The sequence below is a fragment of the Leptidea sinapis genome, chromosome 13 (genome assembly GCF_905404315.1).
Source record: "Leptidea sinapis chromosome 13, ilLepSina1.1, whole genome shotgun sequence".
In the NCBI taxonomy this organism is placed as follows: domain Eukaryota; kingdom Metazoa; phylum Arthropoda; class Insecta; order Lepidoptera; family Pieridae; genus Leptidea; species Leptidea sinapis.
In genome coordinates, this window is record NC_066277.1 from 10,631,081 (window position 1) to 10,644,253 (window position 13,173).

A 13,173-nucleotide genomic window follows, 5' to 3' on the forward strand; every position below is an offset into this window, starting at 1 on the left:
TGAGTTCGGTCCAATATCGGGATCATAATATTCGATTACGACGGGTGTCTTCATTTTTATAGGGTTTTGCACGAAAATAGTAAAAATAAAACACTTGGTGCGACTTTTTCTATCCGTCTATCTGTCTGTTCCAGTCGATTAATTCAGTAAGTAAAACGACATGAAAAGAATAGTATTGTATTTAAAAATTACCCAACATCATTGGAATAAAAAAATGAAAATAAAATTGTATAAAAAAGGGGGAATTTCAAGGGTTTTAAATGTCAAAGTCAGTTAACGTAGGGACCAATTTATTTGTATGTTTAATAGTTTTTGTTTTAATTATGGTCATTAGAAGTTTACCTATATTTTAAATTTAAAGGAAAAATAAAACCAACGCTCGCTTTTATATATTTAATAGCATAGTTTATTTGATAATTTTAAAAAACCCCACATTTGGCCGGTTTTTTTTATTTTGTATTACTCATTCAGGAATATCTACCTATTGTGCAACAAGTGCGACAAGTTGTCGATCACCTACGAAAGCGAAGTTGAACGCACGAGCGAAGCGAGTGCGGTCATTCTTTGTGAAAATGAAATTCATTTATTTCATGAATCCAATATCTTCTTCGTCTAATACGTTTTTTTATTCAAGTTTTTCTGTATTGTATCTAAACCTAAAATCTGCAATAAATCGTCCCCGAAATCTTCATCTAGCTCGTCTTGTAATAGTAAATCCATGGCTACGTCGCTACACTCTCGCCTTTCACATGATACTGGCAAAGTATGTAGATATAAATATATATATATATATATATATATATATACACACATTATTTATATATATATATATATATATATAAATAATGTAGATTATAGCGTCGGGTGTGGTGTTGTCTATGTGCGCACGTTAGGTGTCGCCACACCGTGTCGGATCGCGTGTTGATAGTATGTATTCACCTTTACCTAATTTAGAACTCTTGTAGTTTGTGTTTCTTGTGTTTTTCAGCCAAGCTGACACAACTTACACGTGCCAACATAGTGAACAATTCATATTATCAAAGATTGTGAGAAATGGACAAAGATGACATTACACATAGTTTAAAGGTGTCAATATTCTAAGGAGGTGGTAGCAGGTAGCCCGTAGTGACATAGCCGACTAGTATTACTATTATCAACAATAATAGTTGGCTGTGGTACCTAGTGGACGTGGTAGACGTTGCACTTGCACGTTAACGTCAGTTTACGTTGTCACTTAACTTGTCATTAAGTTTTGAACAAGTACCTACAAATTTAAATTTAATACAATAAAGTAAATATTGAATTATTATGCTTTTTAATCATTAATCAACACTCAAGTCTCATTTACTCATGTGCTCACCGGCTCAAGTGTTCTGTTCTGTGCTCAATCCTCAAGAGCTATAGTGTGTTTAGTATTTTGAGAAGACTAGCTAAATATCACAGTATAATAATACTGTTAAAAATTATTTATTTATATGTAATCAATATCACTATCATAACTTTTTATGTTAATAAAAAAAATAAGTATATCTAAAATAGACAATCTTTACAGTAACAAAATGTGCTCCATTTAAAATAAATTAAGATATAGCAGCATTAAGAATCAGTATTTAAGAATGGGTATTGAAAAGCAGAATGGTTTTAAGGTGAGTATATATATCTTGTAAACTTAAATATTTTTAGCACTATACTACATACATGTACATACTTAAAAGTATAATAAGTATACTATACCGAATACCAAATTCCTATACATACATAAATATAAATTGTCTAATGGTACAAATTTAATTATTATGAACTTTTTATGCCCATAATTCTAATAAGCTTTTAATATAAAATTCTTATAGTCTTACACATAATGATTTGTAACATAATTGTTGTTTATAATTTCAGGAGGAAGAATCAGAATTTCTTTTTCCACCGGATATATTAAACAAATTAGATTTCAACAAAAGCCCAGCAGTTTTTCGCCCTAAGATAAGTGCATCAAACCCTGGAGAAGAATGGATGGTTGTAAGACCACTACAAAGAGCAGACTATGACAAAGGATTTTTGCAATTGCTTAGTCAGTTAACTAGCACCGGAAACATAAGTAGGAAGTTATTTGATGGTAAGTGATAAAACTTTGCTACTACCTATGTCAGTATGCTATTTCTGTATTTTTATGATATTGCTTTTACATAATCATTATATTACTTAAAATTTTCTAATCAAGGATAAAATTTGTTTTTGCAAATTCAAACTATTATTTCTATAAGTTTCTGTCTAGTCAGATAATTAGAAAAACATTCATTAAATACTTAATGCAATTTATTTAAAACCTTTAGCAAAATTACTTTTATCATAATTAAAAATTATAAATATTTTATATTTCATCAGTTAATAAGGTCATTAATAAACTCCATTAAAGTATCTGTGTCATTATATTATTGAAACTGGTTTTGCAAGAATGTTGGCCTTTCAAGAACTTGTTATAAATGATGTGACCTTGCCACACCTTCCACAGACTGACATTCACTCAAGTCTTCCTGATAATTGATACTAAAGAAATTGATTGGCTAATACATTAAAATGTTTAGGTGTATGCCTCTTTCATTTATTGTTTTTTCATATATCTGTTGAGATTGTATTGTTTACTCTTGGGGCTTAATAAGTCCAATGAAGGCCAGCATTTGACATCTTTATACAACATGAACAGCTTTTCTTATTGCTTTTATATAATAACTGTCTGTAAATCTATTTAATAATTTTTGAAACATAATAAATTTCTAATAAATTCAATTAATATATCGAACAAAAATATGTGTGGCTGAACTAACTTGTCACGAACTTCTCGAGATTTTGCCATTTAATGTTCCTGACAGGTCTTTGAATTCTCACATTATTGTCGACTTGTTTTCACACTCCTCTACTGTGTCATTTAAGAATAATTTAAAACAACTATTGCTCTCCTTGCTGGTCTTGAAACCTTGAGTCTTTATTCATTATTTAATCCACTACTATGTTGTTGTCTTGATTTATATAATATTGTGTTTTCGCCTAAAAATTCTATTGTTTACTTATCTTAATATTCTGTTGTCATGTCTGAATAATTGTATTATTTTGTGTTCTCAGTGAAACTATTCTAGGATATATCCAATATTGTAATTTATATACTGTATATAACTTCATTTTTTACTATAGTTAAAGATTTTATTTTTTTTAAATGTTACAAATTTATATAAATAAAACAGCAAACCAAAAATCACGAAGATTTGTCCGGATTGCTAACATGAGTTGAGTTCGTAATGATAATTAAAATAAGAACAGAAAAAAACTTAAGTAAGTACATACACAAGGTTTACAAACAAAGCATCATTAGATCAGGTTTGCATTCAACCGGTCATCGCTGATTCATATCTCTATATGAAAACAGGACACCGCTATCTTTCGATCGCGCTATTCCGTCGCACACGCACAGCAATATGTCTATTCGCTCGGCCGGTGGGCGGTGACAAAGAACCCGATGTTTGACCCACTTAGAATGTAAATTTATCTGAATGTAATGGAAATATTTTTACTGAGGCAGTTCTCCATTAAGTTTGTGTACACTAGTTTACTGTCATGACTATTTCTTTTAGTCAGTTGCCAATGAATAAGCCCAAGCTCATTTGATAGTAGGTGATCACCCATTACGTCAGTAAGTGATTATGTGCCACTGATAAAGTTTAATCTGAAAAAATTTATCATAACAATAATGTAATCATTATATACTGAGACTGTATGTTATAATAATCTTTTATGATAATAATTAATATTGTTATCTTTAGTATATCTTGATTTTATAGCATAAATATAACTTGAATCATTTCAAAAGTGACTCAATATAGTCTTCTTTTCTCAAAATAGAATTATGCATGTCCAACATATTAAGTTCATTTTCCAAGTCAATTATTTTGCTTATGATGTGTATAAGTACATGGACTCATCTAAATGTGTATAAATGGTTTCTATAGAGGTTTTTAAATATGTATTGTTACTAGCTGACCCAGCAAATGTTCTATTGTGAAACAAATCAATAAAAAAAATGAAATAAAAATTTTGAGCTATAAAAAATAGACAGCACACAAATTTGTTGCACCATTTTGGAGGAGTTTGGTAACAAACACCACAACATTTTGTATATTAGATGATTTATCACCTATGTAGCTAAATGTTTCTCAACTCAGATTATTAAGAATTATTTTTTCATGTATATTATTACCACACAACTGATATACAAATATTTGATTTTTGTTTGCTGGAACTCTTGTGAAAAGTAGATTTCCTTTATAATAGCTTCATCTGAACCTTTTCATAATGCTTTGTAAGTTGGTATTTAATTTTTTATTTTATAAAATAAGGCAAAATTGCATGTTCGTCATCAGTTTTACATTTAAATCACAATACTCTTCCTGTTGCAAACAATGGAGAACACAAAATGTTCAAAATATTACTATGAAATACAACTAACATCGGAGCTTAGATCGAACGTGCAGTTTTTCCGATGTTATAACGACGAGAATTTTAAGCCCTTTGAATTTCTGAGATTACGAGTGCTCATACTATGACGTTCATCCCGCGACCGCGACACGGCGCGGCGCTCGGTCCGGTGATTACGCGGGTCTCGTTTCATTTTGTTTCGATCATCTTCGTTTTCCTATTACCTATAGTGTGCTTGTATTTAAAAGAAATAATATAGATTGTCTTTTATATCAGACTACACTAAAGTGAAACTGTAGAGTGGAAGATGGATATCTATAAGGTCCCGGACAATCTGCCAAAAGTGGATAGTTTGGTGGCTGCACAATATATTTCTTATTGGTTATTTATTAACGCCTACCGCAAAACGTGGGGTGTTATAAGTTTGACCGCTATGTGTGTGTGTGTCTGTAGTGCTGTAGCTCATAAGCTGGGGAACCGATTTCGATGCGTTTTGTAAATTGATAGTTGATGTTTTAACAGTTGTTCATAGACATGTTTTATCAAAATTGGTTATCCGTTCTAATAGTACATTAAAACGTACGTTTTGCAGGTTCTTACATCGAAATGGTCTTTACAACAGTGCACTTTAGTTTGAGAGTATCAACTCTTTTTACAGATGTTATCAACTTTTTATTTATTTTTGGATATTCAGGCAGATAAAAAAGTGTTTATCAGGTGTTTTAGCTGTTGAATCTAAATACTGAAGCATAATACAGTATTTATTTCTATTTTTAACACAAATAACTTCATTTTTTTTTTCGCAGCAGCGTGCGAACGAGAGCGCGACTGTTGAATGACCGGGGGTGTGACGTCATCGCCTTGTGAGCGCCCGGGGTATAAAACCTTCGGCCGGAAATACGCCTCTGGCATTTTTATTTCGAGATGCGTTTAATACGGTATTCCAAGTAGGTCACAGAGAGCAACCCTTGTCTCTATTAAAATTAGGTCGCCACTTGATTTCGATGGCTTCCAAAAGCTTGTTTTCTTGTCCCGGGGAGTTGAGCGCTTGGTCTGCTACCGTTGAGATCCTGCCACCTATTTTGCGTTCACTTCGGATGTGCTCTGTGATTCTAATCTTTATATTGCGTCCCGTTTCTCCAATGTGGAGGAAGATTTCCATTTTTAGAAGTATCGGTGAAACGCGAATTTTGTGGTAGCCTGGTGCATATGGTGTTTAGAAAACCCACACATCCAATGCGGGCTGGTCACAGCCTGCGATCCTTTGGTGATATCACGGATACGGTCACGCAACATTAATAAGAAAAAATTTAACTAAAAAAAACCTTAAAACTAGTGCTGTACTTGTTTAGGTTCTTAACGAGGTAGGCACTGCCTTATTGCCTATATAGTATGTACACCACACGACCCACCAACCAACACACTACACAACAATATGTAATTATTTGTGGATTGTATATTTCAGAACGCTTTACTCAGATGAAGATGTCGGGAGGTTACTACGTGACAGTCATCGAGGACAAGCGAATTTCCAAATTGATTGGTGCAGCCACTCTGACAGTTGAACAAAAGTTTATACATAATTGCTCATTGGTATGTACCTATGCCATTTTTTTAGTAATAACTAGTTATTAGACTAAGGAACTAGACAATAAGGGACGAGACGAGCAGGACGTTCAGCTGATGGTAATTGATACGCCCTTTCCATTACAATGCAGTGCCACTAAGGATTCTTGAAAGACACAAAATACAGAATCATCTCAATTCTAAAGCATATAAGCGTGACGTGTCCCAACGTTGAGGTACAAACGAAATGTTCTCACACATCTGCTGTTCACAAAACACTCCTTCTGCCCGCGACTTCCTTTCAGTCGCGCTCATTCGGGATTTATTAAAAAATTTGGAACAAATTAGTGTACCTGATGTTTTCTCTGTAGCGGCTCAGTGTGTGCAACATGTCTGTCTAATGTTATATTTCTGTGGGTCAAAGCTGCCGATAATTATACAATATTTGTGCTGCAGAAGAGGGCTATTCGCGCTATTTATAACCTAGGTCCTAAAGAATCATAAAAAGCAAAATTTAAAGAAATTAACATTATTAATGATAAACATCACCCGCCTTATTCGTTGGAGTTGCCGCGCAGCTGATGCTATCTATACGCCATTGGACCGATGTTAGGGCGATGACCTTGGTTTACTGGTAGAATAAATAAGTCAGGGGTTCTCAACATTTTTGAAAAAATTTAATATGAAATGTTCTTTTTATCGTAGCATTTAATCTAAGAGGTTTTGATTTTATTTTATTGATGTCTCCGAAGTCAACTTCATATCCGTGCCAATTATCCTACAGGTTTTAACCTTAGTGTATATAATATATGGTATAGTTTAATGGATTATCTTTATTTTTAGAGAGGCCGCCTTGAAGATGTGGTGGTGAACGACACATACAGAGGGAAGCAGCTCGGAAAGTTGTAAGTATTACCAGGCTTACTATTACATTTATTATTTGTAATACAATAAAATAAAACAACGAAAGGAAATCAACCGAAAATAGTTTAATCCTTGGAAATGTAATAATTAAAGATTGAAAAATTGTTGAGAAAAAAGTTGATAACACCAGTGAAACAAAAACCCGCTCCATACTTAACGTGGAAAATATAGCTTTTGAGAAAAGATTATTATTTTTATTATTCAGATGTTAAACATGGCGTACTTTCATTTTATACCAAAGGAAATCTTTGTTTGACGCGGTCGTGACTTTATTTTTTTTAATTTTTTGATGACAGTAAGGGGCGAGACGAGTAGCACGTTCAGTTGATGGTAATTGATACGCCCGGCCCCAATTGATGGGATTCTTGAAAAACCCAATAATTCTGAGCGGCACTACGATTGCGCTCGTCACCTTGAGACATAAGATTAAGAGTTAAGTCTCATTTGCCCAGTAATTTCACTAATTTTATTTACGAGCTCGATCATTACTTTGACAGTTTACTTTTAAATAATTCAGAAAGTTAGTTTAAAAGTTAAGTAGCAAGGAGTTTCCCACATAAAATAAAACCGGATAGATTTTATAAGAACAATTTAATTGTTAACACATTATTTGGTTGTTTATTGTAATTAAATACCAATTTTAATTTAATTATTTTGACATCAACATTTGTCATAATCAAATATACTCTACGCGTTCGTTATAAAAAAAAGTATATATGCAAAAAGCGTCATTTACTGAAAGTAGCTCTTTTGTGTGATATTCGTGTATGTAGGTTATTGTAACTCGTGACATTAAAAACCCTCGCCTTCGGTTCGGGTATGTATTAACATATGTCATTAGACAGCTCATTTATATAAATTATTAACCTACTTCCCTTATATCACAATGTACTGTTACAATAATTACTTATAGTACTTTCGCTTTAATGTCACTGCTTGTGGCGGCGACATGGGATGGGTCGTCCCCTTCCCTACGGTTGTATGGTACGCCTCACTCAACCACATGGTCGATGGCTGGCTCATGCGTCATGCTCGTGAACGGGCGCAGCTTGTGGTGGCAGGATGATCCTGTTGCCGGAGGTTCGGCTTCAGATTCTTAAAAGTTATTATATATATCTTTTATATAAAATCTCACAGAAAATACTCACCGAATACCTTTATTGGTGGATGATGCAGCTACTCTACTCAATAACTTTTGTTTTGTATTAGCTTACATTTACTTTTTGACTTACTCGCGGAAGGCATTGACTTTCGACGTTTGAATATGTTTGTTGCATCACTTTACATATTATATTGTAATTGAAATGATTTGTAAAACAATGAAAATGTAATATTGAATTAAAAGAGTGGCTCATTAGTTCATCCCTTTACGAAGTAGCGGTAGATTCAATAAGAAAAAAAAATTTTTTTAATATTCATAAGTGTAATTTCCGTGACCTACATGATAAAGTGATTTTGATTTGATTTGTACATATATCAAAAGAATATATAATAGTACAAGTACGGAAGTCTCACTCCGCAAAATCAATTAAAGAAATAGAGACTCTTGCGGTCATACAATAAGGTGTAATTCAAATCGCACGGCGCTACTAAGCCACATTTTTATTTACATAGAAGTTGCCTCTCTTTCTTTTTTGTGACTCTTACTTCTTCTGACGACATTAGAGTTGACTTCTTTACCTAAAACTGGACTTACCTAGTTTAAGATCTTTTTATAAAAATAGCTTAGTTTTTTCTATAAGTAATATAAAATATAATATTTCGTTGTCAAACCTACTTAGTGTATAGGAAATAAATAAGTAGGAACGCGCTACGCACAAAACTAATATTCGTGGCCTGTTTTTATCGGTTGCCTAACAACAAGAGACTCTATCGACGTATTCATTATATACGGATGGGAGCTGGCACGAAAGTGTAAGTGTAAGTGAAAGTATTAGTAGGACACCGGCCTCACTGGCAGGAGCGTGCATTGGTTTTCTAGCAAGGTAGGCACCGTAGATCTAACTAGTCTCGTAGATGCGTTTTAGTCGGACAGCGCTAGTTTTTGAGGTCAAAATATTGAAGTTTTTTATCCTTCGTTAGTTTCCGGACCATTTGGTTAATCTTATACTTTCATTGCACGCATAACCCGAAGAGGTTGACGTTACCTCGCCAGGCAATGGTTTTTACTAGGTATTTAGCGTACGTAAAACTTACTGAACACCCAGTTCAATAGAAGTTTGATTATAGATACGAAACTAAGTGAACTTTAATACTAGTGGTATATATTAATTTAGGTTCGTATTAGGGAAGTATTGCACAATTGCCTATATAGAATGCACGCCCCTGCTCACTGGATGTATGTTTACTTTCAGAATCGTTGTGACAGTGTCACTGTTGGCACAAGAGCTCGGCTGTTACAAGATGTCGCTGGACTGCAAGGATAAACTGATCAAGTTCTACGAAACACTGGGCTATAAGCTGGAGCCGGGCAATTCGAACGCCATGAACATGCGGTAAGACTTACAGAGTATTGTTAAACTTTTGGAAGACATTTATTTTCGTGACAACAAATATTTTACAGTACTACAAGTAGAATCAAGTACTCTTACTTAAACGAGTTTTATTGTATGTCAAAATGTTATTATTTCTTACTCCAACACTTTTTCGATGTAATGTAATCTTCTGTGGGTTTAGGAACCCTAGCTGCTGTTTAGTTCTGACAACATTTCTTCCAACTGTTTTGATGTCTTAGCTCAGATAAGATATCGTCCGCGAACCTAACGTTGCTGAGGTATTTTTCATCTAAAACTATTCCTTCTCCATCCTAGTCTTCATTATGTTTTGTAGAACAACAGCTGCCAAATCACTGACGACAGTGGGTCTCCTTGTTTCACGCCTCTACGGAGCTTAAATTCAGAGCCCATTCTATCTACCTTCCTTGATAATGACGGTGTATATATTTTTGATGTGCTAATACATCCCACATACTTTTTTGCGATATATTTTTTTTTTAGATTTTCGATCGCTTGTCAGTCGGATAAGGAATTTTGTTAAGTATTTCTATATTGATGAAGAGTAAACATTGTAGATTTATTTTTTGTGTTGGGTATTTGCTATCTTGTATCTTGTACTGAGGTGAAATGTCTTATTGATATGAATTATGTAATCCATGGAATGACCAATTAGAGCATGGCATATACCTCGAGCAGAATCGAGTCGCAATCTGTTATCGTCAGAGAGATGCGGCGTTGACTAGTTGCAACACATTACTATTGAAGATTGAAAGGAATTGATCGAATTTAATCATTGTTCTGTTCTAATCCTGTTCCATCTGCCATTTGCAAAAACTAACCTTAAGCAATATTCTCCAATACCAACCACGTCTATCAAAACTTTATAACTCCATCTGTGGTGAGGTAGATATTTTTAAAGTTTAGTTACCTGCGTTTAAACAAAACTATTACGAGATTGTAAGCTCTAAATGACTTATGTTCTTCTTCTTTATTTTTCCTTTTTCTAATTCGCATATATCTTGATTTTATAATTTTTCTTTTATTTTATATAATTGTGTTCTTGGTGTCACGGAAGTAAAGACTGTGCATGTTGTGACACCTTAATTTGTTGTACATTGAACTCATGTTTTGTTAATATTTGATATATTTTAAGTGTATTAGAACGTAACAAGTACTGGCTGTCCTATAAATATATAAATTGTTGAGATTATATTATTACCACGCCTAGATCAGTGACCTTTAAATATTGTTTGAATGTATGTTATTGTTTTCAGTTTTGAAGATTCATCCTGACAATTAGCCGCTGGGACTGCCGACCTGCGCTCCAAACTGTAAATACGACATCTACCGACGAAGCTCAACTCGCAACGATCTGGAACCACTCAACAGAACAGACACTCCATCACTTGTATAATTATATTCTCCATCACTTGTTTTATATACACCCGAGTTCGAATATCTCATGTTTCATATCATCAAACAAATTAGATTTCAATATGAACCTTTTACGCAAATAAATTACTGTTTTGTTTTATCGAATTTTGTTTTAAATTTTAATTACGTTGTTGTGACTTTAGCTCGTTTGTTTGTTTTATATTTACAGATGCAGGGTTAATTTAATTATCCATCAAAAGTTTTACAACTTAGTAAATCATTTTTTGATGGGGTGTTAAATTAATTTTGGTTGTCCCAGCACATAAAAGTGTGCTTAAAATGTTCTTAATGTTCATTTATTCCTTAATATGTAGGTATGTATATTATAATATGTATATTATTGAAGTGAAACTTCTTTGCGCGCTATAATTATAATATTAACGTCATGAAGATGTTGGACGTTTTTGTCCAAGAAGAGGGAGAGAGTGAGAAAGGGCGAAAAGATGAAGAACTTAGCCATGGAGCGAGTGAGAAAGGGAGATCTAGAAAATATACACGGTATTGGTTGATGTATTCGTTTAGTAGTTAAATATTAGAACTTTAGATGGCAATTCCGTCGCATAACGTCTTGAACTACAGTAAACAAAGATCTTTTTTATTAATTCACATTATCATGAGTACCTATGTAAACAGTGAGTTATATTTATAAATATTTTTTTTGTGATAAATTTGTAAATTATCCTATACTAAGCATTTGTTCAGAGTAAATAATATATTTATCTTTTTTTTAATTTACAATTTACAAATAACATGTGGCATAATAGTTTGCCATTCGTCATTTGAGAATTGAATATACTTATTTTTATGAAAATAAAAAATTCATTCATAAATTCTCTTTTAAAAATTTTAATTAAAAAAAATTCTGTATGAAAATAAATTAGATTTAGAGATCAGATTAAGTAATATAAATATAAATGAGATGTAAAAATTCGTTTGTCAAAAAAGTTTCACTTCTGACATGTGTACTTTATACGCATGCAATTTTTTATATGTATGTTATTATATTAGTTACTAACAAGCTTCTGTCTGCTTTGCATCTAACATAAGTTCATGTCTTTGTTAACATTCAGATTATTAAATGTTGCTTTCATCTAATTGTGTTTTTATTATACACGGGACGATGCGTGTCACGATGAGCGTAGTTCAGTGTGCGTGAGTCGTTAGTTACGTTACGACTTAAGCGAAATATTAATCGCTCGCGCTACCTCCAGCTCTCGTCCACACCAGTGACAGTGACGGCGGGTGAACCTGTTGTACCCGGCGGAGCGTCTGAAATGAACATATACTTTAAAAAAAACACGGGCATCTAGGTAAATAATCTGTTTCACAGGCATTTTCAGATTATCTCATAATTTTAAGTAGCTTGTATTTTCATAATACTTTAAATAAAAAAGCAAAAAGTAGTTCTTGTCAATTTCGTCATTACATTTCAATGGATTTAAGGAAAAATGATACGAGTCTAAACAGCTCGTTTTTTATCTGTTCATTAGATAAAAAAGCAGATTAAAAACTTAAGTTTTTTAACAAGTAAAATTTAAATATAGTGTGGTCCCCTTGCACAATATTCACAAGCACTTTATATTTAAATTGTAGGTCTCAACAGGTTTCTGTCGTAATAAAAATTAAAGCATATCCATCATTACCTTGTTCGTGTTGTGCAACAGCAGCTGGATGCGACACTTTCAAGTTTACTCAATTCGTCTCGAACAACTAGCTAAGTAAAATATCCATTAAGAATCCGCTCCAAGCTACACTAAGTATTAAAATGATTTTTACTATGGAAGATGAGGACTAACGAGCGTACGAGTCACCTGGTGTTAAGTGATCACCGCCGCACACATTCTCTAGCATCAGGGGAATCACAGGAGCGTTGCCAACCTTTAAAGAAGGTATACGCGCTTTTTTTTTAAGTACCCATGCATATTAGCTACGGCACCTTTCGCCTGCCGTGAAGCAGTAATGTGTAAACATGACTGTGTTTCGGTCTGAAGAGCGCCTAAGAATGTAATGACGTTTTATAAAAGTTATTTATGTAACTGTTCTGTAATAAGGGGTACTAAAACACGAATGTGGATTTATGTTAATAGTATCAAATGTGTATTTTAATATCTAATTATGAACAGTTGCATACAAGACTTTATCTAAACCCATAATATGAATCCTCTATAAAATATTCTGAAATAGCTTACTGCTAACATTAAAAAAGCCAGTCCTAGTAACCATAATATAATCCAAATGAGTGTTATTATGAAAACGGGTGAAATAATGTTGTACTGAATTTCATTACAAC

At 33.2% G+C, this 13,173-nt stretch overlaps 1 protein-coding gene across 4 annotated transcripts; it reads left to right on the top strand.

The window, feature by feature from the left end:
• The first annotated feature begins 1,177 nt into the window (after positions 1–1,177).
• Positions 1,178–11,978, top strand: LOC126967506 (probable glucosamine 6-phosphate N-acetyltransferase). Of its 4 annotated transcripts, none has more exons than XM_050811994.1 (7): positions 1,178–1,291; positions 1,553–1,646; positions 1,897–2,113; positions 5,930–6,057; positions 6,874–6,935; positions 9,309–9,449; positions 10,724–11,978. In XM_050811994.1, the coding sequence occupies exons 2-7, from the start codon at positions 1,617–1,619 to the stop codon at positions 10,740–10,742; spliced, it is 597 nt and encodes a 198-aa protein (XP_050667951.1). In that variant the 5' UTR covers positions 1,178–1,291; positions 1,553–1,616; the 3' UTR covers positions 10,743–11,978. The 4 variants fall into 4 exon arrangements, with proteins under 4 accessions (XP_050667951.1, XP_050667953.1, XP_050667952.1 ...); XM_050811995.1 differs by having other exon boundaries at positions 1,235–1,477; XM_050811993.1 differs by having other exon boundaries at positions 1,235–1,646.
• The last annotated feature ends 1,195 nt before the right edge of the window (positions 11,979–13,173 follow it).